We start from the raw sequence: 26,857 nt of genomic DNA, 5'->3' as shown, positions 1-26,857 counted from the left end.
ACAAGAAATGGGAAAAGCTTTGATTATAAGCATGTTGATGCATGCTTGCTGCTATTATACTACTTTAGATTTTACTTGGAGAAGCTATTCCCTACAGTAGATCAGTATCTGTGTATTTCGTTCATCCACATCACTGCTTTTGTAGTGTCGTCGTCCCACAGACAAAAAGGTTCAACGAAGACTCTCTTTATTCATGGGAGGAGATAATATTCATATCACACAGACCCCAGCGGACACAAACATGTACAATATCAACACTGGCCTTAAACCTTCAATAATCAACCATGAAATTTGCTCAAATACAAGATGTTTGTTTCCTGGTTACATGGTGACAACATCAATTACTGTTTTTTAACTGAGAGAGTGTTGAAGAAATTTCACTCTTAGTCCTTGTTAGTTTGCTGTAGTGGGTGTTTATTGGTATTCTGGCATACGGTGGGCTGAACAACACAGAGCATGATTCTGTGAAGGTAAGAAGACCAGAATTGCAAAGTCCATTTTATAGGGACGGATGTAAATACAAGGGGGAAAAGTGGTTAATCTGGTGGCCAATCGGTGACAGAAGGTAAGACAACAAAGAACAAAAGGTGGTTGAATCAAGGGGTGTAGCAGACAACAAAAGTTAAGCGGAGGTCCGACAGACAGTAATGAATGAGAAAAGATTTTAAAAATTGTGGATAAATGTGGGAAATGGAATGAAGGAGGGACTATAAAAGGTATCTGTAGCAGAAGGTGCTATTTTCTTCCTCATGAGTGTAAGTTATTACTGTCTCACATACAGAGTGTTGCATTATGGGTTGGTTGTGGTCTTAGAGTTGCTCATCAAGCGAGTTTATAGTGAATCTTAAAGAGTTAGTCATCTCTGAAAGTGCTCGGTTAGCCCAGTTTAACCTGGAGTGTTTTCTGCCACTGAGGAAATAAACGATAACCGTTTATAAAGTCTTCTGGCACCTTCAGAGCAAAAATGAAGCAGGGAGAGAAGCTGTCAGACAGCCGAGAGTTATCACAGATGATGAGCTGATAGAGACAAATTATTCTTGTCCAGTAAACATTGTTTAATGTATTCACTTATTCAAGGGAATGATGAAGACTCCTTGGATTAGTGATATTTCAAGGAGTGTAAGAGCATTTTTATCTGCACTTCTATCAAAAGTTTTACTTTAACACATCTAAAATACCTGATTGTATACTCCAGTCACAACAATGCACATGTTTGGGGAGTAAAATTAGCACTAACTGGTCTGTATTTGTGTCAAAACACATTCAGAGAAACTAGTAACTGGAAAAATTGGCTCCAAAACTGATCTTTTCGTCCACTGGAACGCACTGAGAGATTGAAGATTAGTGATGGGAGGAGGGAGTTTGGAAAGGTTGAATGGATTTAACGAGTCTTAACATACAGATTTAGGCAATGTTTTGCAATATCTCTCAGGGTTGATGGTTTATTCATGCATTTATTCATGACATTCAAACGCTAAGAAAATCAGAAAAAGCTCCACAAGCCAATGACAAACTCTTTAATTGCCTGAACATCAGTCTTGGTGACCTTTGGTGGAACTCCAATGCAACATTTATACATGAAAAAGCCCTTCATCTCTTCATCTAAGGGGTCATTTCATCCATCATCGTGTCCCATTGATCGGTCTGTAGACACAGGAAACACTGGTGGTGCTCACATGTGAGGAAATGAAGACACTGTGTGTGTGTTGGTATGTGCTGGTGTGTGTTGGTGTGTGTGTGTTAACAGCACAGTGTCGTCTGGCTGTGACCTTGTCTTTCATGTACTAATCAAACGAGAAAAGCATGTAATGATTCACACAGTTGGAAAATCCGCTGCACGCAATCCGATCGATGTGATACAGTAAAGCCATTTAGAAATATGGCATGAAGGCAGGATTACAGCCACATGTGGGACTGGATGGCAGGAAGTTTTAACTTTTAATAGCTGAGTTTGACTATTTGCTATCAAAACTATGGATAATGATAATTCCACTTTGATTATTTGTAGTTACACTGAGAGTAAGACTTTTTATTCCAGATATCTTGAATTTCCCTCTGGATTAATGAAGTATCTATCTATCGATCGATCGATCTATCGATCTATCTATCTATCTATCTATCTATCTATCTATCTATCTATCTGGAGTCTATCCAGCTGACTGAGGGTGAAGGTAGGAGACAGCTGGATACATAGAGACAAACAATCACACTCACATTCACACCTTCGGACAGTTTAGAATCATCAATTAACCTCAGCATGTTTTGGACTGTGGGAGGAAGCTGGAGAACCTGGAGAAAACCCACACATGTACAGGAGAACATGGAGACTCCACACAGAAAGCTACCAGGCTCAGGCCAGGATCCAAACCAGGGATCTCCTGGCTGCAAGGCAACAGTGCTAACCACCGAGCCCCTATACAGCCCTAGAAAGAACCCAATAATAATAATAATAATTAATCGTTCTGGTTTTCCTATCACTGAACCTGACTGAACACTCAACATATGTGGCCCTGATCCGGACTCAGCATGCTTTTACTACACCCTCCAGGGACAGCAGTTCATCTGCAGAAATACTTTCATACAAGAAAACACTGTTCAATAAATCTCAACAAGATCTACGCTTCCCACAAAGGGTTAGGAGCAGATTGTCACCAGATTAAAGCCCAAGTCATTTCATCAGCAGTCTGGGTCGATGGCAGTTTAATAATGATTTTCTTATCTGAAGGTCAGATCTGGCTTTTGCTTCCCATAGTGGCAGCAAAGCCACCCTGAGAAGACTTTCCATCTAAAATCACTCATTTTACAGTCATCTACAAGGATTTATATGCCGGTTATTTAAAAAGGTGATCAAATCTGCTGCTTTTGCTTTTATTTCCAGGAAATCCCCACGAAAATAAAGAAACTAGTCCAACACCACAACAACTCAAATTCAGGAAACTATTTCTGTCCATTACAAATCTTTAAATGATCAGCTGTCTATCTCTACCTCTCCAGCTGTACAAATGATTAATCATTTGTACAGCTGACTTTGTAAGACTAATAATATTTGGAATATGTATTACTGCAAATGCACTATATTCGCATGTTTAGAGGAAATTGTTTACAATGAAATCCTCAGCGACATGCTTTACCGATCTCAAAATCATAATGTAGTGACACTGAATTAATACAGCATCAGGAACAGTTTAACAGAACACTGTCAAGCTTGGAAACAAACCTTTAGCACATGTAAATATCAACTGTATAGCTGTGAAACCAATCAGCAGCCTTCAGGGTCAAAAAATGAAACCAATGTGCAAATGCCCAAAGCTGCATTACCATGAATGACCACTTGAGGCTCCAAAAGCGAGTTACTTCTCATAGACCACCATGTTAAACTGCTCAACTTTGCAGCAGAAATAAACATGTTTACAGCCTGGTATGAATAGCAGTTTTGGTCTTTATAGCTAATTTCATTGTTAATGAATTCTTTTATGGATGTCGTTGTTTAATTTCACTTAAGGTTCAAAGTTTTGCATCATTAAAGGTCATGGCCACTTCAGCTCCACTCACACTCCAACTCTTTGCACATGTTCAGATTAGCTGGGAGTTTGACAGAGGTATTAAGATTCAGATGGTGATGACCAAAACCACCACGCTGAGTTTTAATATGGCTGTTTGGAGGTTTCATGAGGGAAGCAGGGACCTGCAGCCAGACTTGTGCTTTTGTAATGTGGTTTGTATTGACTGCATTTCAGTCAAACTGTTGAGCATTCCTACTGATTAATTCTCTTATTGCTATTGATGAAAGGTTCATCATCAGATGCCGAGTAACAAAAAACAACTAAAATTGAGCAACACAATGTCACTGGTAAAATACCAAATCTGAAACAAACTAATACACCGAAGAGTGCACCTTATTTTACAGAACCGTTCAAGAAAATGGAATAAGGCCAATGTGCTGATTGTAGGATGGCCTATTTGTAAGAGGTTTATAGACAAAGAAAAGACAAGATGACCTAAAACAGACTTCACAAAATGTCTAAAAAACATCTTAAATTTGCTGTTAGCTCACTAATTTTTGGTTTCATTCATTTTTGGCGACTTCATCCAATGAAACATCTTCTGAAATGGTACAATTCTAATGCAGAACTAAACTGAACACGGGCAGTTTGGATGCTGTGGTCTCAAGCCAAGCTCACGATGTCTTGTTTCTTATAAATCAGTAGTGCTTTGATAAATAAAAACCTGAAAATCAGAATCATTGCAGCGTTGATCAATAATTACTGGACTTGTAAAGGAATGATATATTTCTACGTCTTGACAGAAGATACTGTTTTATGCTGATAGTTTACACCCAAGCAACGATTGTTTCACAGCATTCCTGTCTTATTCCTGTCTTTCTCCCTCTCTTTCTGTTTACCTGTCTGTCTGTATCTCTTTCCAAGCTGTAGTTCTTATTCTAGCTGGTGGACTCTCAGTGGGAGTCCTCTGATGTGCTTCCATTTGGGCAGATGTGATCTGTTGTGCAGACTTCACCTCACCAAATCTCTTCCACAAACACTCACAAACAGATGACATAAGAGTCTGTCAGTCGATGCTGAAGGTCACGAATCTGACGCCAGCAGGGTCATTTCATTTCAGCCATCACTTCTGCAGGGAACGCAACAGCAGCAATAGGTTTAGATGGTGGGAAAAGGTATTGATGAAGCAGAAGGGTCTGACTGTGTGGGCATCCCCACAGGAAAAAGTGAAGACAATCTGCCCCACAACGACAATCTAAACAGAAGACATAAGGCTGTCATGGAAGCAGTTATAAATTAGCTGGTGAGAGACACATCAGTGACATAAAGAATGAAGCTGATGTGATGCACAGTGCACAAGTCTTCAGTCTCTGGTAGTTTTATCTTTTACAAGAGGAGGATTTTGCATTTTGCCGATGAGGATGACCATGTCTGTGCTATGGTAATACTTTCATGACACATCTCAGTTATTCCTTTCCCAACTTCATTAAAAATGTTTGACAACTGCATGGTAATTATCCATGTGGTGCTGCTTTTCCAGCACATTCTGTTGTACATAACCTGTACTTCACTATCATTCCTCTATAGTGGGAAAAACACTCGGATTTGTTTGTTTTTCTTCGATTCAATCACTGTCGCCTTTGGCGGGGGATGAGGCAGTTAGAAATTTCCCTCATTTTCATATTCCAGTGTTGGAAAGTATGCCAAATTTGTTGCTGTTGCTGGCCCTAATAATCTTATACAGTCATGGAAAAAACGATTAGACCACCTTGTTTTCTTCAGTTTCTTGTTCACTTTAATGCTGGTACCACTAAAGGTACATTCGTTTGGACAAATATAATGATAGCAACAAAAATAGCTCATCAGAGTTTAATTTCAGAGCTGGTATCAGACATTTTCCATGGTTTTCTTGATAATAACCAAAATCTCTTCAGTTCTTCCATCAGTAGCTATGGCATTGTTCTGCCAGAAACAGCTTTTAGGATTCCATGTTTTCTTTTCTGTCTGTTTTAGTCCCATGATCCACACAGGAGTTAGTACTGATTCATAACCATTGTTTCTGATGACTACAGTCATGCGTCTTGGATGTTCTCCACCAGCTTCTGACATTGTTCTGCTGTCACAGCAGCCCATTCCTGTTGCACTCATTCTAACTAATCTGCTTTGTTTTTGGGCTTGTGGTTCTCCATTTATTTGATGATTTTCCACAGGTTTTCAGATGGATTTAGATCTGGTAATTGAGCAGCCAAGGCATGGTTCCAATGTTCTGGTTCTCCATCCAGGCTTTAACTGACCTTGTCTTGCTGGAAAATCCAATTCAATTTTATTTATATAGTGCCAATTACAGTCTAATTGTCTCAAGACGCTTTACAGAACCCAATCCAGTCATTGGAGGCAGGAAAGAGTTTTCATTGTACCCTTCAGGTAATAAACCTTTAGTGGCACCAGCATTAAAATGAGCAAGAAATTGAAGAAAACAAAGGTGGTCTAATCATTTTTTTCCATGACTGTATCTGTGCAAAGGGCACTTAGAGGACCAACCACAACACCACAGACTACACTGGAGACTCAGGAGATTTTGTGTACAAAAGGATTTGTGTACGAAATCCAACTGAAGGCAGATGCTGTTCCAGGACATTAGGAACTGAGGAGGCTTCTGCTCTTTGTGAGGCCAGCTGTGGCTCATAAGCTCACAGACATACTGGGAAAGGGCATTATAGAATGCATCTATGCATCGTAGTGGATCTGTCCTATAGTTACAAACCAGCGAAAAGAGAGAGGAAAGCTGCTGGGTGTTGACCTCAGAATGGAAAAAGTCAATCGTGAGCGACTGTCATCTTTTACTGCTCATGAACATCCATTAACTGCAGTCGTTTCTACAGTCGTTTCCACCATTCTAACCTCTGCCTGTCACTCGATGCTATTTCCAGATCATTGTGACTTAGCAGTATTTATCACTCATGACGATCTTTATGATTTCTGGCCTATCACGGCTGCAGGTTTGCCTTGATTAAGCCATACGCTATGATGTCGAACTCCAGAGGCTGACCACTACAAGTGCTCTATAAGACCCACACTCCCTGTGATCCTTCATGAGCCTTGCTGAATAGTACAGTAAATTTATTCTCAACATTTACAAACAATCACACCTGGACACAAAGAGACAAACAATCACACCTGGACACATAGAGACATACAATCACACCTGGACACAAAGAGACAAACAATCACACCTGGACACATAGAGACAAACAATCACACCTGGACACATAGAGACAAACAATCACACCTGGACACAAAGAGACAAACAATCACACCTGGACACAAAGAGACAAACAATCACACCTGGACACATAGAGACAAACAATCACACCTGGACACATAGAGACAAACAATCACACCTGGACATATTAACCGCTTGATGCCTGAATTTATTTACAATTACATTTTTAAAATTAATTTGTTTTGTGTGTTTTTGCTTTCCAGCTGATGCTAAAATAAGTGTAGATAGTATAATTTATCTCTTACACATAGAGCATAGATACATAGACATATAATAATAATAATAATAATTACACATCTATAATAAATAGGTCCCACTCCGACCGGTCCTACCAGAAACCAGCGCTTTAAAAGGTTCCAGGTACGTATTGAATATGCACAAACTGGCACTGGACGAATGGATACGCTATCTGCAGTCTGAATTAAAGTGGTATGATGAGAATTAATGATAATAGGTGTCAAGGTGTTAACCTGAGCATGTTTCTGGACTGTGGAAGGAAACCCTCACATGTACAGGAGAACATGGAGACTCCATGCAGAAAGATCCCATGAAGGCTGTAGTCTGATTTATTTATGTCCATATTGTACTAGAAAATAAGGACAGCTTCTTCTTCAGGGAGCTTCTGTCCCCTACAAAATAATGATATCACCACGATGCATCCAATCAAAGCGTGACTTCAGTGAAAGTTCCATCCCTATAGGCCTAGCCCACTTGCTTTGATTAGGATGTTGGAACCTGGAGGGCGGGAAGGAAGGAAGAGGGGGTGCAGTGATAGAGAGAGGCAGAGATAGAGAGAGGTAGAGATAGAGGTAGAGATAAAGAGAGGTAGAGATAGAGGTAGAGATAGATGTAGAGATAGAGAGAGGTAGAGATAGAGGTAGAGATAAAGAGAGGTAGAGATAGAGGTAGAGATAGATGTAGAGATAGAGAGAGGTAGAGATAGAGGTAGAGATAGAGAGAGGTAGAGATAGAGGTAGAGATAGAGGTAGAGATAGAGGTAGAGATAAAGAGAGGTAGAGATAGAGGTAGAGATAGATGTAGAGATAGAGAGAGGTAGAGATAGAGGTAGAGATAGAGAGAGGTAGAGATAGAGGTAGAGATAGAGGTAGAGATAGAGAGAGGTAGAGATAGAGGTAGAGATAGAGGTAGAGATAGAGAGAGGTAGAGATAGAGGTAGAGAGAGAGGTAGAGATAGAGGTAGAGGTAGAGATAGAGAGAGGTAGAGATAGAGGTAGAGGTATAGATAGAGGTAGAGATAGAGGTAGAGATAGAGAGAGGTAGAGATAGAGGTAGAGGTAGAGATAGAGGGAGGTAGAGATAGAGGGAGGTAGAGATAGAGGGAGGTAGAGATAGAGGTAGAGATAGAGGGAGGTAGAGGTAGAGATAGAGGGAGGTAGAGATAGAGGTAGAGATAGAGGGAGGTAGAGATAGAGGTAGAGATAGAGGTAGAGATAGAGAGAGGTAGAGATAGAGGTAGAGATAGAGGGAGGTAGAGGTAGAGATAGAGGGAGGTAGAGATAGAGGTAGAGATAGAGGGAGGTAGAGGTAGAGATAGAGGGAGGTAGAGATAGAGGTAGAGATAGAGGGAGGTAGAGATAGAGGTAGAGATAGAGAGAGGTAGAGATAGAGGTAGAGATAGAGGGAGGTAGAGATAGAGGTAGAGATAGAGAGAGGTAGAGATAGAGGGAGGGAGATAGAGGGAGGTAGAGATAGAGGTAGAGATAGAGAGAGGTAGAGATAGAGGTAGAGATAGAGAGAGGTAGAGATAGAGGTAGAGATAGAGAGAGGTAGAGATAGAGGGAGGGAGATAGAGGGAGGTAGAGATAGAACAGAGATGAGGTGAACAACATCCTGCCAATACAGATGATTCCTCTCTTCTGCTGTAATTCACGGCCTCAGCAGCAGCTCGACCCTCTCTCTCTGTCTGTTTCTCTCTCTCTCTCTCTCTCTCTCTCTCTCTCTCTCTCACTTCCACGCGCCCAGCCGTCAGTTGCCGCATGCGTCCGTCCTCGCGCCGCCGGGTGGCCGCCTGGCTGCTCGCTCTACCGTCAGGGAGAGGAGAGGAATGCGCGCGCCGCGGCCGCCTGGAGATGATCTCGTTCTGGCTGCTCTGCTGGAAGCTGCTGGTAGGTACCGAACCGAGCCGAGCCGAGCCGAGCCGAACCGAGCCGGAGACCCGCGGGGGCTGATGATGAACCGGAGACCGTTTCATCCCGAGCCGACACCTCCTCCTCCTCCTCCTCCTCTTCTTCCTCCCTCAGGGGGCAGATTTGGGATATTTTGTAGTTTTTGGTTTTGTTTTGTTTTTTTTTTAATTGTTGTCTTAATGCGTGACACTCTAGCTTTGCTCGCACGGTTTTTCTCGGCTCCGGTACTCGCGCTTAGCTGTCACGATTCTGGTTCCGTTCCCGGTTCCAGGATGCTGCTTATATAACATCCCGGGCTCGGTGCTGCTCCGGTTAACGGAATAAATCAGGAGGAAATACAGCAGCAGATTTATTACCGGAACGATAAAGGACAGGAGAGAACATGACCAAACCCAGCGGCAGAAAAAAGGTTGTAAACAGTGAAAATAGCAGCAGATGTCTGTTAAATGAAGATATTTTAGCTGCTTTAAATGCACACAACGGTATAAGTTTAGGATCACGCTTTGTAAAAAAAAAAAAAAAAAAACTGTGTACAATTTTTACAGTTTTTTTTACAGTCAACAAAAAAAATCTGCTTTTGTTTAACCTGTGATTTTACTAGATATTTTCTGTAGTTTCACAAGAGAATGTTTTTAGAGGTAAATATCTGTAAAATTAATTATATTTTTTGCTTATTTATATACAATAAAAAATAGTGTATTTTTATTTATTTTTAAAATTTGTTAAATAACAAACTATCATTTAATTTTGATGTGGATGGTATTCACACCGCATGCCTGTTTTTTATAGTTAACATGTAAATAATGCTTTTTATCTATGATTTTACAATTTGTTTTTTTGTAAAATAATAATACAGGGAATATCTGAAAATAACAGTGATTTTTAAATAAAATCCTGGATATACATAATTTTACTTTCAAATAATGGCAGATATCTTTAAAATAATGTGTTTCTTGCTGATTTAAGTACAGTAAATAATTGTTAAACTGCACAGTGAAATGTAACAGAAGGAACTATAATTTGTAGAAATACATCATTTTGATGCAGATTTTTGATGATTTATATTAATCTATTATTTATGTATATATACATAAATTCTAACTATAATTTATTTATAATTTTTTCCTGTCTTATTTAATTTTAAATTGTAGATCAATAATCATTTTTTCAGTGATTTTATTGGATATTTTCTGTAATTTAACTGGAACAAATCAAGGATAATCTGTAAAATAATAGCTTAAATTATTTACTATTTTAAAATTCTTAACATATACATATATTTATATTAAATAATGGTAAAAATCTATAAAATGATATCATTTCCTGATTTAAGTACAGTAAAAGAAAAAAAAGTGTAATTTTCCAGTGAAACTTTATAAAACAACAAATTGCCATTTGTGGTATATATATGTGTGTGTGTGTGTGTGTGTGTGTGTGTGTGTGTGTGTGTGTGTGTGTGTGTGTGTGTGTGTGTGTGTGTGTGTGTATATATAATACTTTTTTATATATATAAATATTTTTATTTAGGATTTTACTTGATATTACCTGTAATTTAACAAAACAATGAGCATCTGAAAAACCTAATTTCCGTTTTGAAAATCCTTAATATGCATATTTTTTAATAATAGCACATCTGTAAAATATTGCTTTGCAGATTTAAATACAGTAACAGTATAATTTAACAGTCAAATACTGTAAAAGAACAAATCACCATTTCTAAAAATACAAATATTTGACGAGGACAGTATTTTCTGTCATTTTTTGAGATATTATTTGTAATTTAATGAAACAAGAAGCATCTTTAAAACAAAAAACAAAAATTATTGTTAAAACCTGTTTTTAAAAAAACTTCATTTTCAGAGTGCAGAACATTATTTGCGGAACATAATTTTAGTGTTAGAATATCAGAATATGACTAGCTGAGCGCTCCCTGATGAGGTTTAAGCTTATTCCTGATGAAACACAACGGCTGCAGTTGTAATCCTGTAATGACCCTCCAGCTGGTTGCTAGGTGGGGTCGGACGTCAGGGTTTACGCCAAAAGGTGAATTTACTTATCGTCATTTATTTCCATACCAAAACTGGCTTTGGGAAGCGGGAAGTTTTACAAGTTGACCATGGTCAGCGAGGTCCAGCAGTAATCTGAAAGGTCGCTGGTTCAAATCCAGGCAGGCAGTGATCAGAAACACGGATTAGAGCTGAAAACTGCTGCAGGACGAATAATTCTGCTCTGGTCTGAATGTCGTTACCAGTTAGAGCTGCCTTCACCGACTGACAGATTCAATGTGCACAGAAGCACTGACCTGGTTTTAGCTTCATGGGGAAGCATGTGGTCACTGTATCAGAAATCATTGTATTTGACTGTGGTCAACAGATAACATTTACCCAGGAGTGTCCAACCTGAGGCCCGTGGGCCAAAAGTGGTCCTCCAGAGGGTCCAATCCGGCCCTCAAAGTGTAAAAATTCCAGAGAAGACATTAACTGCAGATTGTAAATTAGTAAAACTATAAATTTAAAATCACTTCTAGACCATGACAAGTTGTTTTGATCAGAAAGTAAAATACTACATTGTTCATTGTTCTTTTGTGGCTTTGTGTGTCATTTTTGTAATTTTTTTTTGTTTTTGTGGTTTTTGTTATTTTTTGTCTCACTTTTGTCGTTTTGTGTGTCCTTTCTGTCACGCTTGTGTTTTTTGTCTTTTTCTCATTTTGTGTTTTGCTTTATTCATTGTTTTGTGTATCATTTTGTTTTTATGTCTTGCTTGTAATTTTTTGTCTCGTTTTTGTAGTTTGTCCATTTTTTTGCCGAATTTTTCATCTCTTTTCTGTTTTGTTTCGTGTCGTTTGTCTCATTTTTTGTTGTTTTGTTCTGGTTGTTGTCATTTTGTGTCTCATTTTTGTAATATTTTGTCTTGTTTTTTGTCTTTTGTTGTCCGACTATTGTTGTTCTGATCATGGCTAAATGTTGTGTTCCTTTGTAGACACTCTGTGATCTGCAAGTTGTAATGTGGAAATGATAAACGGAGGCTGAATTTGGCTGAAATTGAATTAATTTTTCTGAAGAAACTTCATGTTGTTCATAATGTTTTGTTCATTAAATGCGAATATTTTAAGAACATACTTTTTTGCACGAAAACATGTCATGATTTATGGGTTATTATGCTGTAATTTTACTGGTCCAGAACACTTACGACCCCGGATTTAAAATAAAGCATCAAGAAGCATGAAGCTGCACAGACAGCTTTAGGTTGCTCTTCCAGGGGATATGAAAGTCAGACAGATGTTTAGTCTAGCGTACCTAAATGAAGCAAATGCACCACTGGATTATTTCTTTATTTATTCTTAACTAGTCCGGACTGATGGCCGGATAAATTAATCATCTGAGATCTGTTTCGACGGCCACATGTTCTGAAAATCTCCAACTGGCAGGATGACAAATAAAGAGATTTTTGGGCAGTTTCAGGCAACAGCAGCAACTCTCCAATGGCTCTCTGCTGCGGTGGAGACTTGGACTGTATTTTTATTTCCTGTTTTGGTAAAATTACAGACAATAACTAGTAAAATCACAGGAAAAAAATTACTGATTTACATGTTAACCATTTTTTTTTTTTTTAAATCTGGTATTTTGTTTATTTAGTGTTTGACCATGAAGTAACACCATTTATTATTGTACTTCAACCAGTAAAAAAGAAAAAAAATATTATTTTACAGATAATTGCCATTATACGAAAGGAAAATTATGATTTATGATTAATATCTAATATTAAATTATTACAGGACCTAAAAAATGTTAAATATAATAATAATTCTTTAAGCTGTTATTTTACAGTTTATTTTTCCTGTTTTCTGAAATTACAGGTAATATCTTGTCAAATTACAGATTAAACAGTGTTATGTATGTGTTAATCGTAATAAAAAAATTAACAGTAATTTGTTATTGGGTTTGTTTCGCTGTACAATTGCACCCTTTTTTACTGTATTTAAATCAGCCAAAAAAATTCACTATATTCCAGTTATTTTCTGCTGTTTTCATTGTTTTTCCAGTTTTTCAGTGTCACTGTATTCCACTATTTTTTTCCAGTTTTACTTGCTGTCAGATTTTCATTTTTTTAAACAATGTTTTTTTTACAGTGTAAAAACATTGTTAACAAGAAAAGCACTCAGTCCTCCGCCAAGGCTGCTCATTCCTCCATATGGAGAAATGCAGCATTTTTTTTTATTAGTTATTGATGGTCAGAAATCACTATAGAATGTGTCCATTTAATATAGATGAACCCACAAACACAATAACCTGAGCACAGGCGTGTGTTCTGCATGTGTACGTTATGTATGGATACCGGATCACGTGACCTAAATATGTAGCAGGTGACAGGAATTGATGGGACTCAGAAACATCCCCACAATTTAATCAGTTGTTCCTTGGATCATTTCTGATGGATAAGTCCTGATAAGTCCTCAGTGGTGGATTTGTAGTAGGATCACAATCAGCTGACGTAGTGTTCACTGGTTGTCATGGTTACAGTGACACCATGCCGCTATCTGGCAATGATACAAAAACCAATCCGTGGATCCAGACTATAAGCTGCATCACTGCCAGAATCTAATCACTTGGTCCTTGTGTCATTTCTGATCTTCCCTGAAAATTTCATCCATATCCGTTAGTCTGTTCTAGAGGAATGTTGCTGAGAGACGGACGGACAGACAGACAGACAGACAGACAGAGACAGACAGACAGACAGACAGACAGACGTCAATTGCGTGGCATTCCTTGGCGGAGTAATTTCTGTATTGTGATCAGTGTGTCGGTCTCAGGGCTCTTGTTCATGTTTTGTGCATGTCATGTTTTATAACAAAATGAAATAGAACAGAACAATGATTGTGATTTTCATGCTATGACAAGTGTCTGCTGTGAAAAAGGCCACTTACATGCTGGTAATTATTTGCCACGTTTGCAGAACTAAACAGTGATATCACAAAGAGAGGCCATATTCTCTGAGCTCACTTTTTGATCCAGAAATAAATTCTGGGCAGCAGCCATGAGGACAGATTGAGCCTGGCAGATACAGTCATGGAAAAATTATCACCACCTTGTTTTCTTCAGTTTCTTCTTCATTTTAATGCTGGTACCACTAAAGGTACATTTGCTTGGACAAATATAATGACAACAACAAAAACAGCTCATCAGAGTTTAATTTCAGAGCTGATATCAGATATTTTCCATGGTTTTCTTGATAATAATCAATCATCAGTAGCTATGACATTGTTCTGCCAAAAACAGCTTTTAGGATTCCATGTTTTCTTTTCTGTCTGTTTTAGTCCCTTGATCCACACAGGAGTTAGTACTGATTCATAACCATTGTTTCTGATGACTACAGTCATGCGTCTTGGATGTTCTCCACCAGCTTCTGACATTGTTCTGCTGTCACAGCAGCCCATTCCTGTTGCACTCATTCTAACTAATCTGCTTTGTTTTTGGGCTTGTGGTTCTCCATTTAGCATTTGATGATTTTCCACAGGTTTTCAGTTGGATTTAGATCTGGTGATTGAGCAGCCAAGGCATGGTTCCAATGTTCTGGTTCTCCATCCAGGCTTTAACTGACCTTGTCTTGTTGGAAAATCCAGTCATTGGAGGCAGGAAAGAGTTTTCATTGTATTCTTCAGGTAATAAACCTTCAGTGGTACCAGGCATCAAAATGAGCAAGAAATTGAAGAAAACAAGGATGTTGTAATATTTTTCCATGACTGTCAGTGTGGTACAGGAGCCACAGCAAACTGAACTTCCCATTTGTTTTAACAAGGAAGAGGATGAGATTCATTTGATTCCAGTCATGAATTTTTCCTGACTTATTCACACCGTCTGATTGAACTTTGAAACCCTAAGACTCACTGATGCACTGAGAGAGGATGATCACTAATATCCATATTTACATAACTGCATGATGGAATGAGCAGCAGAGGAGGAGGGAAGCTGCACAGATGATTGTGATCTAAAAGACTGTGTCTGAAATTTGTCCCGTTTTACTTGTGTGTAAATTGTGAAGATTTTAAAAAGCCATATTCGCAGCATGTGGATGTACATTTTTCCAACAATCCCACCATTGAATGTGTTATACTTCACCGAGGCACAAATTAGAGTTGTGCAAGTCATTCAGCTGCCAGCGATGATGGAAAACGATGACTCATAACCCCCCGAAATCTCCATTTACTCACTTTTCTTTAGCAGATTGAATACCTGAAATACATGGGGATGTGAATGGTGATTTAGGAGTGAGTTTTGACGCATAATGATGCTTAATGTACAGCTTTGGATTAAATGCTGTTATCCAGCATGTAAGCAGCTTGAATCCTGTATACATTATTTACTGTTTCAGCTACATTTAGTCTCAGTATACAACATCATTTCACAAATCCAGAGACTGCAGTTTGCGTTCTTTCTCCTGCTCTCTCTTCAAATCATAAAAAAGTAGTTTTAGCAGCTGAAAGTCTCTGTTTTCCAGGAAAACCACAATCACATATGGGTTGTTTTCTTCACAAATTGCAAACAATCTGTTTTGTCATTTTGGTAGAATTTGTGATCCTTGTTCGGTATTAGCCAGGGAATACATGAAAGAATAGTTCATCCGTACTTAAAGTCTCATTTTGTTAAAGCAATTAGTAGACCAGGATGCCTGTATTAGGACTGAGAGTATAAAAATGTACCATGTGAACTTAAAAGTCTTGACAATGAGCTTAAAGTTATGGAGAAACAGTTAAAAACAAAAGTGCAACATAAACATCAAAGTGGTTAACTGCCTGCAAAAACTGGAGAAAGGTCAGATCATCGACCGGGCCCTGTACTACAAACTCTATCCAGGCGATGCTATCCCTTGCATATACGGGCTGCCAAAAATTCACAAAGAAGGCGCCCCTCTGAGACCAATTGTAAGCAGCATCAACTCTGTGACATACAACATTGCTAAGTATCTTGCCACCATCCTTTCCCCATTGGTGGGGGACACCCCCCACCACATAAGGAACTCGATGGACTTTACAAACAAGGTCAGAAAAATCAGCTTAGACCCTGAGGAAACTATGGTTTCATATGACGTGACTTCGCTTTTTACCTGCATTCCCACTGGAGATGCAATACAGACAGTAAAGAGAAAACTGTTGCTTGACAACTCTCTGTCTGAGAGGACCAACCTCTCCCCCGAACAGGTGTGTGACCTCCTTAACCCTTGCCTCAGCACCACTTATTTCCAGTACAACAACGGTTTCTACAGGCAAAAACACGGCTGTGCCATGGGATCCCCTGTATCCCCCATTGTAGCTAACCTGTACATGGAAGAAATGGAGATTGTGGCACTGAGAACATTCAGTGGCCACTCCCCGAGGCACTGGTTCAGATATGTGGATGACACATGGGTCACCATCAGGAAGGGTGAGGTCGAACCTTTCACAGAACACCTCAACTCGGTGGATAAAAACATCAAGTTCACAAGAGAGGATGTCCAAGACAACTGTCTGGCGTTTCTAGATTGCGTGGTACGCATTGAAACCAATGGGGAACTCAACATTGAGGTCTACAGAAAACCCACTCACACAGACCAGTACCTCCTGTTTGATTCACACCACCCACTAGAACACAAGTTGGGGGTGATCCGTACCTTAAAGCACAGAGCACAGAACATCCCATCAGAAGCGGATGGAAAAAGAAGGGAACACAAACATATTCACTCTGCTCTTCAAACTTGTGGCTATCCAAACTGGGCTTTTATCAAAACAGCAAAAAAGCGCAGGGAGGATAAGAAAGACGAGGACCACAAAAAGAGAAACAACATTGTCATCCCCTATGTGGCAGGAATTTCAGAGAAACTCAGGAGGATCTTTAACACCCACCAGATCCCAGTACACTTCAAGCCCAGCAACACTCTGAGGCAAAAGCTGGTCCATCCCAAGGACAAAATTCCAAGGGAGAAACAGAGCAATGTGGTGTACGCAGTGCAGTGCAATGAGGAATGCTCTGACCTGTACATTGGAGAGACTAAGCAGCCATTACACAAGCGCATGGCACAACACAGGAGGGCCACGACCACAGGCCAGGACTCAGCAGTCCACCTCCACCTCAAGGAGAAGGGGCACTCCTTTGATGACCACAAGGTGCGCATTCTAGCCAGAGAGGACAGATGGTTTGAGAGAGGGGTAAAAGAAGCCATTCATGTCAAACTAGAACGGCCATCTTTGAACAGAGGAGGGGGCCTCAGACACCACTTGTCTCCCACTTACAACGCCGTTCTTAGAGCCCTCCCAAGGAGGTGCAGCCATCTGTCCCACCTGCAGTCAGGTGACCTCCAACCACCCTCCTAGAGGGCTGGGAGGGGTAACGACCGCCCATCAAAGGCTAACGACTCACATTAACACCTAACGAGTCTATTGGTTTCGGGTCTTTGTCCACTTGTTTTTGCCACCACCCTCCTGGTGGATAAATATCTGGTACTCCCCACCAGGCTTTCAGAACTGAAGAAGCCTCTTGGATGAGAGGTGAAACGTTTTCGACTCACACGAGGTTAGTCCAGTTGCCATAACTTATGCTTGCATGAGACTTATCATGACCTGGATGACTGAGAACATCCACAGATTTAAAAGTGCAACATAAGTAATAAAGATGTGTTAACAGATGACAAAATAATGAATGGCTGAAACAAGCTAGAAGGGATGGATAAATGGTGAAAAAGCCAAACAGTAAGAGATAGATGATTGAAAGAACTAACTAGTAGTCAATAAATGGTTAGAATAGACAGATAAAACTTAAAACTGTTAGCTAAAAGTAGTGGATAGCCATTAAATGGTAAAAATGTCGGTAAAGGTAGTGGATAAATGGTTGAAATAATGAGCAAAAGGTTGTAAATAAATTGTGAAAAAGGCAATGAATTAATAGCTGAACGAGACAAACCTGAATAGTAAACAATAAATAATTGAAATTGAAAGTCTAATGGATAAATGGTTGAAATGGCAGTTAAAAGTAGTTGATAAAATGTCGAAACTGATCACAAAGCTGTGGCTAACAACTTGAAACCATTAGCTAAAAGTTTAAGCAGTTGGTAAATGGTGAAAAGCTGCTAAAAGCTCAGGATACATGGAGAAAAGGCTAACAATGGTGGATAAATAATTTAAATAATGACCTAAATGTTATGGATGAATGGTGAAAAGGCTTGAAGTAGTGGAACAACGGTTAAAGCAGTTAAACACAATGGATAAACCGTGAGCTAAATGTAGTGGATAAATGGTTGAAACTGTTAATCGTCTGCTGTGCAATGTGCTTGAAATTAAGTTTATTCCAGGAAAAAGAAAACACCCTTTCAGTCTCATCATGTCACAGTTTATTGAAATTAGGTTTTACTGCCAAGGATATTAAATTTATAGAACACAATGAATTTTTCCTCTTTAGTTTCAGCTGTGAGGTGCTAAAGTGATGTTTCGATGATCTGAAAGAATGGTTCCTGGGAAAAGAAGCAGACTACAGCTGAAACAGGAAAACTCAAATCGGACTGTGAAGATTTCACTTCGAGAGTAAAAATAGAAAATGACTTAATGTATTCAGACTCCTTCATCCAACAGCAAACAATGCTGCGGTCCTATTAGTTTGTTCTTTTAGAAACCAGTCAAGCGCTGCATAAAAAATGCATCAGTCCACATAGAAAGTCTAAAAACTGCACAGAGGAAGCTGCTGGAAACTTAAAGCTGCTTTGGCACTAATTCAGTGTTTCTGTTGACACACATTCATGGGATGCATGTATGTCAGAGATCCAGTCACATTACATCCTCTGATGCTCTAATGTGCTTCCTAATCATTTCACATCCTAAGTTGTATCATTTTCATATTTTCACATTTTAGTTGTCAGACCTTCATTCCTCCAGTGCTGCAGCTAAAGAAGTTAATTTAAGATGTCAGACACATTCAGTCTCGGAAGAATCGTTGCAGAACATGTGACTGAACTGGTCTGACTTCAGCAGCTCGCCTGCCTCTGCATCTATACTTAGTGTTACCATGGCAACGCCTCCCGCCTGTCACCAGCACATGCCTGGAACGACAGACCACCATAAACTGCAAGCCCACTCACAGCCAACGCAGCGGCGCCATGGCAACGCTGTGAAGGTTTGACTTCATCAAACACTTATAGGGAAAGTAGAGAGTTTTAATCCGCTCTGCTGTGAGTGTGTACTGTAGTTATTAATGTAAAAACATCCAGTCATCATTAAGCACTTCTATATCTACGTATGCCACATTATACTGCATAGAAGTAAGTGTAGATCGCTTACTTTACATTTATGTTGTCTAATAGGTTGTTGAAGTGTCTAATATTTGCTCTTTTTGGCTCTGTTTTGGTTTCCAGCAGCTTGTTCTTCAGCTTTTTGCTAACTTTGGCTGCAGGTTCCTGGAGATAGAAATGGCACTAGGTTTAACCAAAACGGCAAAATTGTTGCAAAGCAAACAGCTGAAAGACACTAAATGGTCCGTAGAGTTGAGGAGCTGCACCGTTGGGTTGATTGTCTTTAGGGTTATTCACTCTGAGTGACACCTTTTAAAGTCTTTTCGCTTTGTTGTCAACACAACAACACTGATTAGTGCAGCTTTAAGAAGAAACTGGAAGGCACTAGGTCAGGGGTGGGCAATTAATTTTCATACGGGGCCACATGAGAAACTCTGACGGTTGTTAAGGGCCGGACCAGTACACTTACAGCTCTGCTCAATATATCTCTCAATAAAAACAGTAAATGAAACAATACAATGATATAATGAAAATGTGGAACATAGAACACAACTATTTAATGAAAGACTTTGTTTTTTCATTTAAACTATGATTGCTGCCTATTGAGTTGTAGATATTTTTGATGGTGTGACTTCCTTCAGTGTGGGCATGTGGGTGAGAATGTTGCCCTCCAAGTGGCTTGAGAGAAACTTCAGCTTTCTCATAAAAGTGATCACCAGGCTGTACAGTTCATGTGTAAAGAGGCCCTTGCCTTGCAGCTTGGTATTTAGTTCATTCATTAGTGCAGTCACATCAACAGCAAAAGCAAGGTCTGATATCCAGTCTGCATCTGAGAGCTCTGTGATGTCTCTGCCTTTCTTCTCACAAAACTTTTCAATCTCTGCTCTCAGATACCAAACTCGTTTAAGCATCTTGTCCAGGCTGATCCATCTGACAGCTGTCTGGTAACCAAGGTCACCATGTTCACTATCATCTCCTCCAAAAAGACAACAAACTGTAATTCAATGCTCTTGCCCTGATGAAGTTAACTACTTTAGCTACAACATCAGTCACGTGGTTGATTTTTAGCACTGACTTACACAGCACCTCCTGATGTATAATACAATGCAAAAATATCAGTTTCTGTTCTGGGTTTATTTCAGTCACTTTATCTTGCATCCGTTTCAAAAGTCCAACATTTTTCCCTGTCAAATTTGGACAGCCATCAGTTGTAACACCAACCAAACTCTCCCATTTTAGTCCCAGCTTGTTCATGCGTGTATTTACCTCAGTGAACAAATCACTCACCGTCGTGGTTCCCTTCATTGGCTGCACAGCTGCCAGCTCCTCCGTCATCTCAAAGGTTTTTGTTAGTCCACGTACAAAGATGAGTAACTGGGCTGTGTCACGGACATCACAGCTCTCGTCCAGAGCCAAGGACAAAACGTCAAAATCGTCCACTTTGTTGTGCAGCTGAAGCTCCAGATTTTCGGCGATGCTCTCCGCCCGCCTCGTTACGGTTCGCCTCCAAAGGGTCACATTAACGAACGCTCCTTTCTTCTCCAGGCATATAAACGCTGCAGAGTCCACCAGACATTCTTTTATAAACTCTCCATCAGAGAATGGCTTACTGTTTTTGGCGATTTAGTAGGATATTAGAAAACTCGTCTTGACTGCTGCGTCCCTTGATGTGAACTTTGGTAAAAAAAAAAAAATTTAAAAATCCTTGCTGCTTTAGCAGTTTAGCTAGCAAACCTTCAGACATCCTCCCCCCCTGCATCAAGTCAAAAGTTTGTACGAAAAAAAACGTAAGGCAAAAAAACGGTACCTTAGCAGATCTTTCAAAATAAAAGCAGTGCAGGCGTATTGCTTGCATGCATTGTGATGATATATATTTGCATTGACTTTTAATATTTTCCAATGACCTCATACGGGCCAGTCAGGGTCATCCGGCGGGCCGGATGTGGCCCGCGGGCCGTACCATGCCCAGGTCTGCACTGGGTCAACGATTTCACTTACTGAAATTTGTCGGATTAGATGTCAAGTCTTTGAGATATGAAGTCAAAATGTTGACCTTTAAAGTAAAAAGGACAAGATGGTCATTGATCATTTTCAGTGTTTAAGGCACTCATATGAGACACGGAGTCTTAATTATGACACATTATAAACTAAGTCAGCTCAGAATACTAAACTGCATTTCAGTATTTAATTCTTGAAACAATAAGTATGATGAAATGCAACCAAAGTATGAGACATAAACAGATTTTTTTTTTTACTTTTAAAGTTAAAGTATTGAGATGCTGAGACAAATATCTGATTTATTCACTAAAAATGATCTGATCTAAGGTCAGTATTAAAGGATAAGTCATTTCCCTGCTCTCTTCCTTCATATTTTCTCTCTCTTCATGTCACTATCAAATAAATGCATAAAAAATTGCCAATAAGGATTTTTAACAAAAATATGTTTGGTAAGTCAACAATTTGACCTGCTAAGTCAAATTTCTGAGTTATTATTTAGTAAAAAGTAAGTGTTTGTGGATTTTTTAGGACTTTTTTGATCTTAACCCTCGTATCGTCCTGTGGGTCAAAATTGACCCGTTTTAAAGTTTAAAAATGTGGGGAAAAAAAATATATTTTCACAGTGAAACTTCTGATGTCCACATTTTCAACATTTTTGGGAAATTTTTGATCATTTTTTTGGTGGAAAAAAGAAATGTTACGAATGCTTCTTAAGAACATTCACAAAAACATCAACCAAAATCCAGCAAACTTCGCTGGATTTTGGTTGATTTTTATGTGAATGTTCTTAAAGAAAATATTAGAAGTTTTACTGATATATATGGAATCACTTTAGATATTTTTAGGATTTTTTTGGAAGATTTTTACTAATTTTTTGAAAATATTTACAAGAATTTTCTTGCCAAATTTGAGGGATTTATTTTAAAATAAAACTTTTAACAGAAACTTTTAAGGAATTATTGGAATTTTCGGAAGGTTTTTCAAATTTTCAGAATTTTGGGGAATTTTTCTGCTGAACTTTTGGATTTTTTTCAGAGAAGGAAACCATATTTTTTGGTGCCCATAAATGAGGACCACAGGAGGGTGAAAAATATTTCTAAAATGGAAATCTTATGCAGTTATTTTTTCACATAATTTGGGCTTAAGTATCTCAAATCTTTAAATAATTACAACTGCATATTTTTCAAGTTACTGAAAATATTTCACCAGTTTTTTTTTTACTTTTACTGGCATAAAAATATGACAATAAAGTAATGTAAAGCTAGTATATATAATAAAGTATGCTAATTTATCAATAAAATAAAGAACCATGTGTGAAACATGTCAGTCTAAATCAGAACTGTGTGTTTCCACAGAGAGCTACAGCGGGACTAAGGAGGACAACCCCTGAGCTAACAGACGGTAGCCACGGCAACGGTAGCCACGACAACGGTAGCCCCGGCAACAACATCCCTGTCAGCGACTCTCCCACTCCTGCACCGCCGGTGGATTCGGTTACCATGGAGATCAGCCCCTCACCTCCGCTAACAGACCTGGAAAGAGACAACCTGTTTAGCAGCCGCAGTCTGGAAGAAGAGGAACTCCATTACCCAGAGGGCCGTGGGGCGGAAGAACAGGCTGCAGGGGAGGAAAACGGAAAGGGAAACGAGTGTGACTATCTGGTCTTTGAGATGGGAGAGAAGGGAAGAGAGAGAGGGGGTGAGAATGGAGGAGGAGAGACAGGAGGATATGGAGGGAGAGGGGAGACGGAGGGTGAGGACGAAGGGAGAGGAGAAGTAGAGGGAGAAGAAGAAGGGAGAGGAGAAACAGAAGGAGAAGTTGAAGGGAGTGGAGAGATAGAAGATGAGGAAAGGGGGAAAGTAGATGGAGAAGATGGAAACAAGGGAGAAACAGACATCTGGAGGAGAAGGGAAGTAGACGGAGAAGATGAGGGGAGGAAGACGACAGAGGGAGAGGATGGAGGGAGTGAGGAAACAGAAGATGGAGAAAGAGGAGGCGTGAAGGAAGAGGATGGATGGATGGGAGAGATGAAGGACGACACTCTCTCAGACCTCCTCTTCATCACTGACAGCTCATCAGCCGAGCCGCCGGATCCCTCGCAGGCCTGGAGCTATGACCTCGGCAACAGGGATGACCTTAGCGACGGTCACCTTAGCGACGGTCACCTTAGCGACGGTCACCTTAGCGACTGCCTCCAAGCTGAGCTGGCCATCGTGTATTCGGACAGCGACGCAGGTGAGGACCAATGGGCGGCCTTCGCTCCCAGTGATGTCACCAGCCAGGTGGAAGGAGAGCTTCCTGATAGTTTAGAGAACAAGGAGGTGAGAGGAGACGACAAGCAGGAAAGAGAAACCAGGAGAGAGGAGCAGAGAGAGCAGGAGAGGAAGGATGATGAGGAGCAGATGAGGACCAGGAGGGATCTCTTCCTGAGATCTCCATCAGTCAGTTCCACAGCAAGCTCCCTCGACCCGGACAGGAGGGTACGTTCACCTTCACCTTAACCCTCGTGTCGTCCTGCCGGTCAAATTGACCAGTTTAAAAGTTTGAAAATGTGGTAAAAAAAATATATATTTTCACAGTGAAACTTCTGATGTCCACATTTTCAACATTTTTGGGAAATCTTTGAACATTTTTTGGTGGAAAAAAAGAAATATTAAAAAAAATTCTTAAAAATGTGAAATTCACAGGATTTTGGTTGATTTTTTTGTGAATGTTCTTAAAGAAAATATTAAGTTTTACTGATATATATAGAATCATTTTAGATATTTTTAGGATTTTTTGGGAAGATATTTTTAAAAATTTTGAAAATATTTACAAGAATTTTCTTGGCAAATTAGGGGAATTTTTTTAAAATAAAACTTTTAAGGGAAACTTTTAAGGAATTATTGGAATTTTATTCCTAAAGGTTTTGCAAATTTTCAGAAATTTGGAGAATTTTTTTGCTGATTTTTTGGATTTTTTTCAGACAAGGAAACAATATTTTTTGGTTCCCATAAATGAAGACAACAGGAGGGTTAAAGCCATGCAACCTGTAGAATCAGGCACACAGGTCGCAGTTACTTCTGAATTAGTCTGACACCAGATAATAGTGACACAGTCCACCTGCAGAGGGTTAGGGAGCCCACAACAAACCAAACTGCTCTGGAGGTCGACTCAGACAGAAAGCATCAACTTCAATAAGAGTCTTTACCCACCATGAGGTTTCACTTCCTGTCATGAGCTGCATCACCACTTTGTGTTTGATCGTCAAACTCTGCACAATCTTAGTCTTCTGTACATCTTCTAATTTGAATGTTGAGGCCAACAGAGTGGCTCCTACCAAAGACACACGAGAGCTCAAAGAACATCAGTATCTAAGCTTCTTATCAGACTTCTCATGCACGTCTTACTGGCCTTTTCTAACATGCATACAGCATCAGTGCTCTTGATAGTACGGTTTCACTCTCCTTAATAAAGACCATCTTTGTACTTCTATGATTGTATATTTCACCATATTTATGATGTAAACACATAAAAATGCCCATTCACCTACCAAAACCCACAATCTCACCTACTTCCCGCTGTTTCTGGCCAGCTGTGTGGAGGTGATAGAGGAGTTGTGTTAATCTTTCTGGGTCTTTTTTTATTTGTTGGTCGACTCTTTTGTCTGTACAACCCTGTGCAGAGGGCTCCATTATCTCAGTTTTTAAAATTATATTGCAAACAGAAAGTTGGCAGTGCAGTCCGTTTAACATTTGATGTCCAACATGGTTTAACAGCGCATTGTAAGAATCATTTTGACAGAACTGACTGACTAACTGAACTGCCACAACAATTAACAATTTGCATCTGAATTGCAGGACTTTACCTCCAGCAGCAACTAAAGCAAACCATCTAGATAAATTACTAACAGATGACATCACAAAACTGTGAAACTATGTGAATATTTGCAAAACATGCATATAAAAAATGGAGAAAGCTGAACACTGCCACCTTGTGATGGAAGTGTGCAACACAGACGCCCTGACAGCTGACTTAAAATATACTTTCACTTGGGTAGACTCAAGAGAACTTTGGGATATATACGAAATGTACAATAAGATATCAACTAATTAATCAACCAGCTACATTAAAGCTGGTCTGTTCTTCTGGTGGTTTTCTCAAGGAAGACTGGTTTGGAAAGATGGAGGGGTTATTTGTAAATTTAATAGGATCTTGACAAAATTTTAGGAATTATTCCGTCTCTGTCTATTAGTTGTTTGTCTAAATGGTGTTGTAAGTCTGTTTTCTCATGTCTGCTCTAAGTGTCTGATCTTTCGGATCAGGTTCCTGCAGATTTCAGCGTTCACCAGGACACCCTCAGCGAACACGTCTCCACCGAGCATGTGGACTTCCTGTTGGCCCGCCAGCAGTGGAGGAAGATGGAAGAGGAGGTGAAAGGTCGGCCCATCCCCAAACCGGGACTGAGAGCTCAGGGGAGCTTCCAGGGAACCCACACCTCCCTGTATCCCCCGACTCGAAGCCCCCGACTCAAACACAGGTACCTGTTCTTTGACTGTGCTGTCTTTAGCTGAAAACATGTTTAGTAATTTATGGTATGCTTTTGCATTTAAACAGGAAGCACACAAAGTTCTGGCACTTTAGAGAGTATTATAGGCAGGTATTTTGGTGACGACAACATGTTCCAGATTGGAAGGATGAGATATGTCAGTGTCAGAGACTTCAAGGGTAAAGTCCTGATTGACATCAGAGAGTATTGGATGAACCAAGATGGAGAGATGAAGCTGGGGAAAAAAGGGTATCTCATTGAGTCCTGAGCAGTGGAACCAACTGAAGGACCAGATTTCAGTAACTGACTAGCCCCTATAGAGAGTATAAGCAATCCTGTTAGTGTTATCCTTTGAACTAATTGAACATTTTGGTTAATTAGTTTTGCAAACATGTCATAAGGAGAATATGAATAGACCTTTCCTCAGGAAATGGATATTAACGATAACTTTGTCTTAAACTCAAAAGCTAAAAATATTTATGCAGCTTAAAAGAACTGCACCAAAACATTGTCTTCTCAAAAAGCTCAAACAAAAAAGACTGAAAAGTGTTGTGTGCCAGGAGCTTCCATTGTTGAAGTTTAGATGCAGGGCCTTGTTGCCGATAAAAACACCACATGAATCAAACAAGACAAGAATCAGAGTATCAGAGTTACTGCTGCTCAGTTAATTTTGTTCTAGGGCATGCCACTTTACATGCATTGGAAACAAACACTTCATAACTATAGTGCAGTGTTGGTTTTTAGTTTAGCTAATGCTAACTTGAGCATGGTTTCCTCTACTAGGGAAGTTCAACCCCCTGTGTCCAGGGAGCCTCCTCTGTCCTCCACCATGTCTCCCAGTTCGGAGGACTCGGGCCTGGATGACTTGTCGTACCGCAGCCCGCTGGAGGAACCGGAGACTGCAGTGGAGAGAGAGATCCGAATGACTCTGGAGAGAGAAGAACGACACCGTAGAGAGAGAGGGATGATCGCTCAGGGCCTGAGTATACCCAGGTAGGACCAACACAGGGCAGATCTGATACCAGGACAAACACCCTGGAATGGTTCTTGATTTTTTTAAAGAGTCAATTCAGATCCAAACAGAAACACCAAAGAACACCAAACCTACTGCCGAGCATGGTGGTGGTACTATTATGCTCTGGGCCTGCTT

General features: G+C 39.8%; 1 protein-coding gene across 4 annotated transcripts in view; it reads left to right on the top strand.

Annotated features, from left to right (window-relative positions):
* Positions 1–26,857, top strand: part of LOC111578481 (uncharacterized) — a 35,435-nt gene that overhangs the window by 1,323 nt on the left and 7,255 nt on the right. For 2 of the 4 annotated variants that reach the window (XM_035955110.2, XM_055014319.1), the window contains exons 1-4: positions 8,591–8,912; positions 22,535–23,659; positions 25,484–25,698; positions 26,491–26,700. In XM_035955110.2, the coding sequence (XP_035811003.2) occupies positions 8,784–8,912; positions 22,535–23,659; positions 25,484–25,698; positions 26,491–26,700 (1,679 nt within the window). In that variant the 5' untranslated portion in view covers positions 8,591–8,783. Of the gene's footprint in view, positions 1–8,590; positions 8,913–22,534; positions 23,660–25,483; positions 25,699–26,490; positions 26,701–26,857 lie in introns of those variants that run through there. The other 2 variants (XM_055014318.1, XM_055014320.1) reach the window with 2 other exon arrangements.

Source organism: Amphiprion ocellaris, chromosome 10 (assembly GCF_022539595.1).
Source record: "Amphiprion ocellaris isolate individual 3 ecotype Okinawa chromosome 10, ASM2253959v1, whole genome shotgun sequence".
Classification (NCBI taxonomy): domain Eukaryota; kingdom Metazoa; phylum Chordata; class Actinopteri; family Pomacentridae; genus Amphiprion; species Amphiprion ocellaris.
The sequence above is the reverse complement of the archived record's forward strand: the minus strand, read 5'-3'. Positions and strand labels throughout refer to the sequence as shown.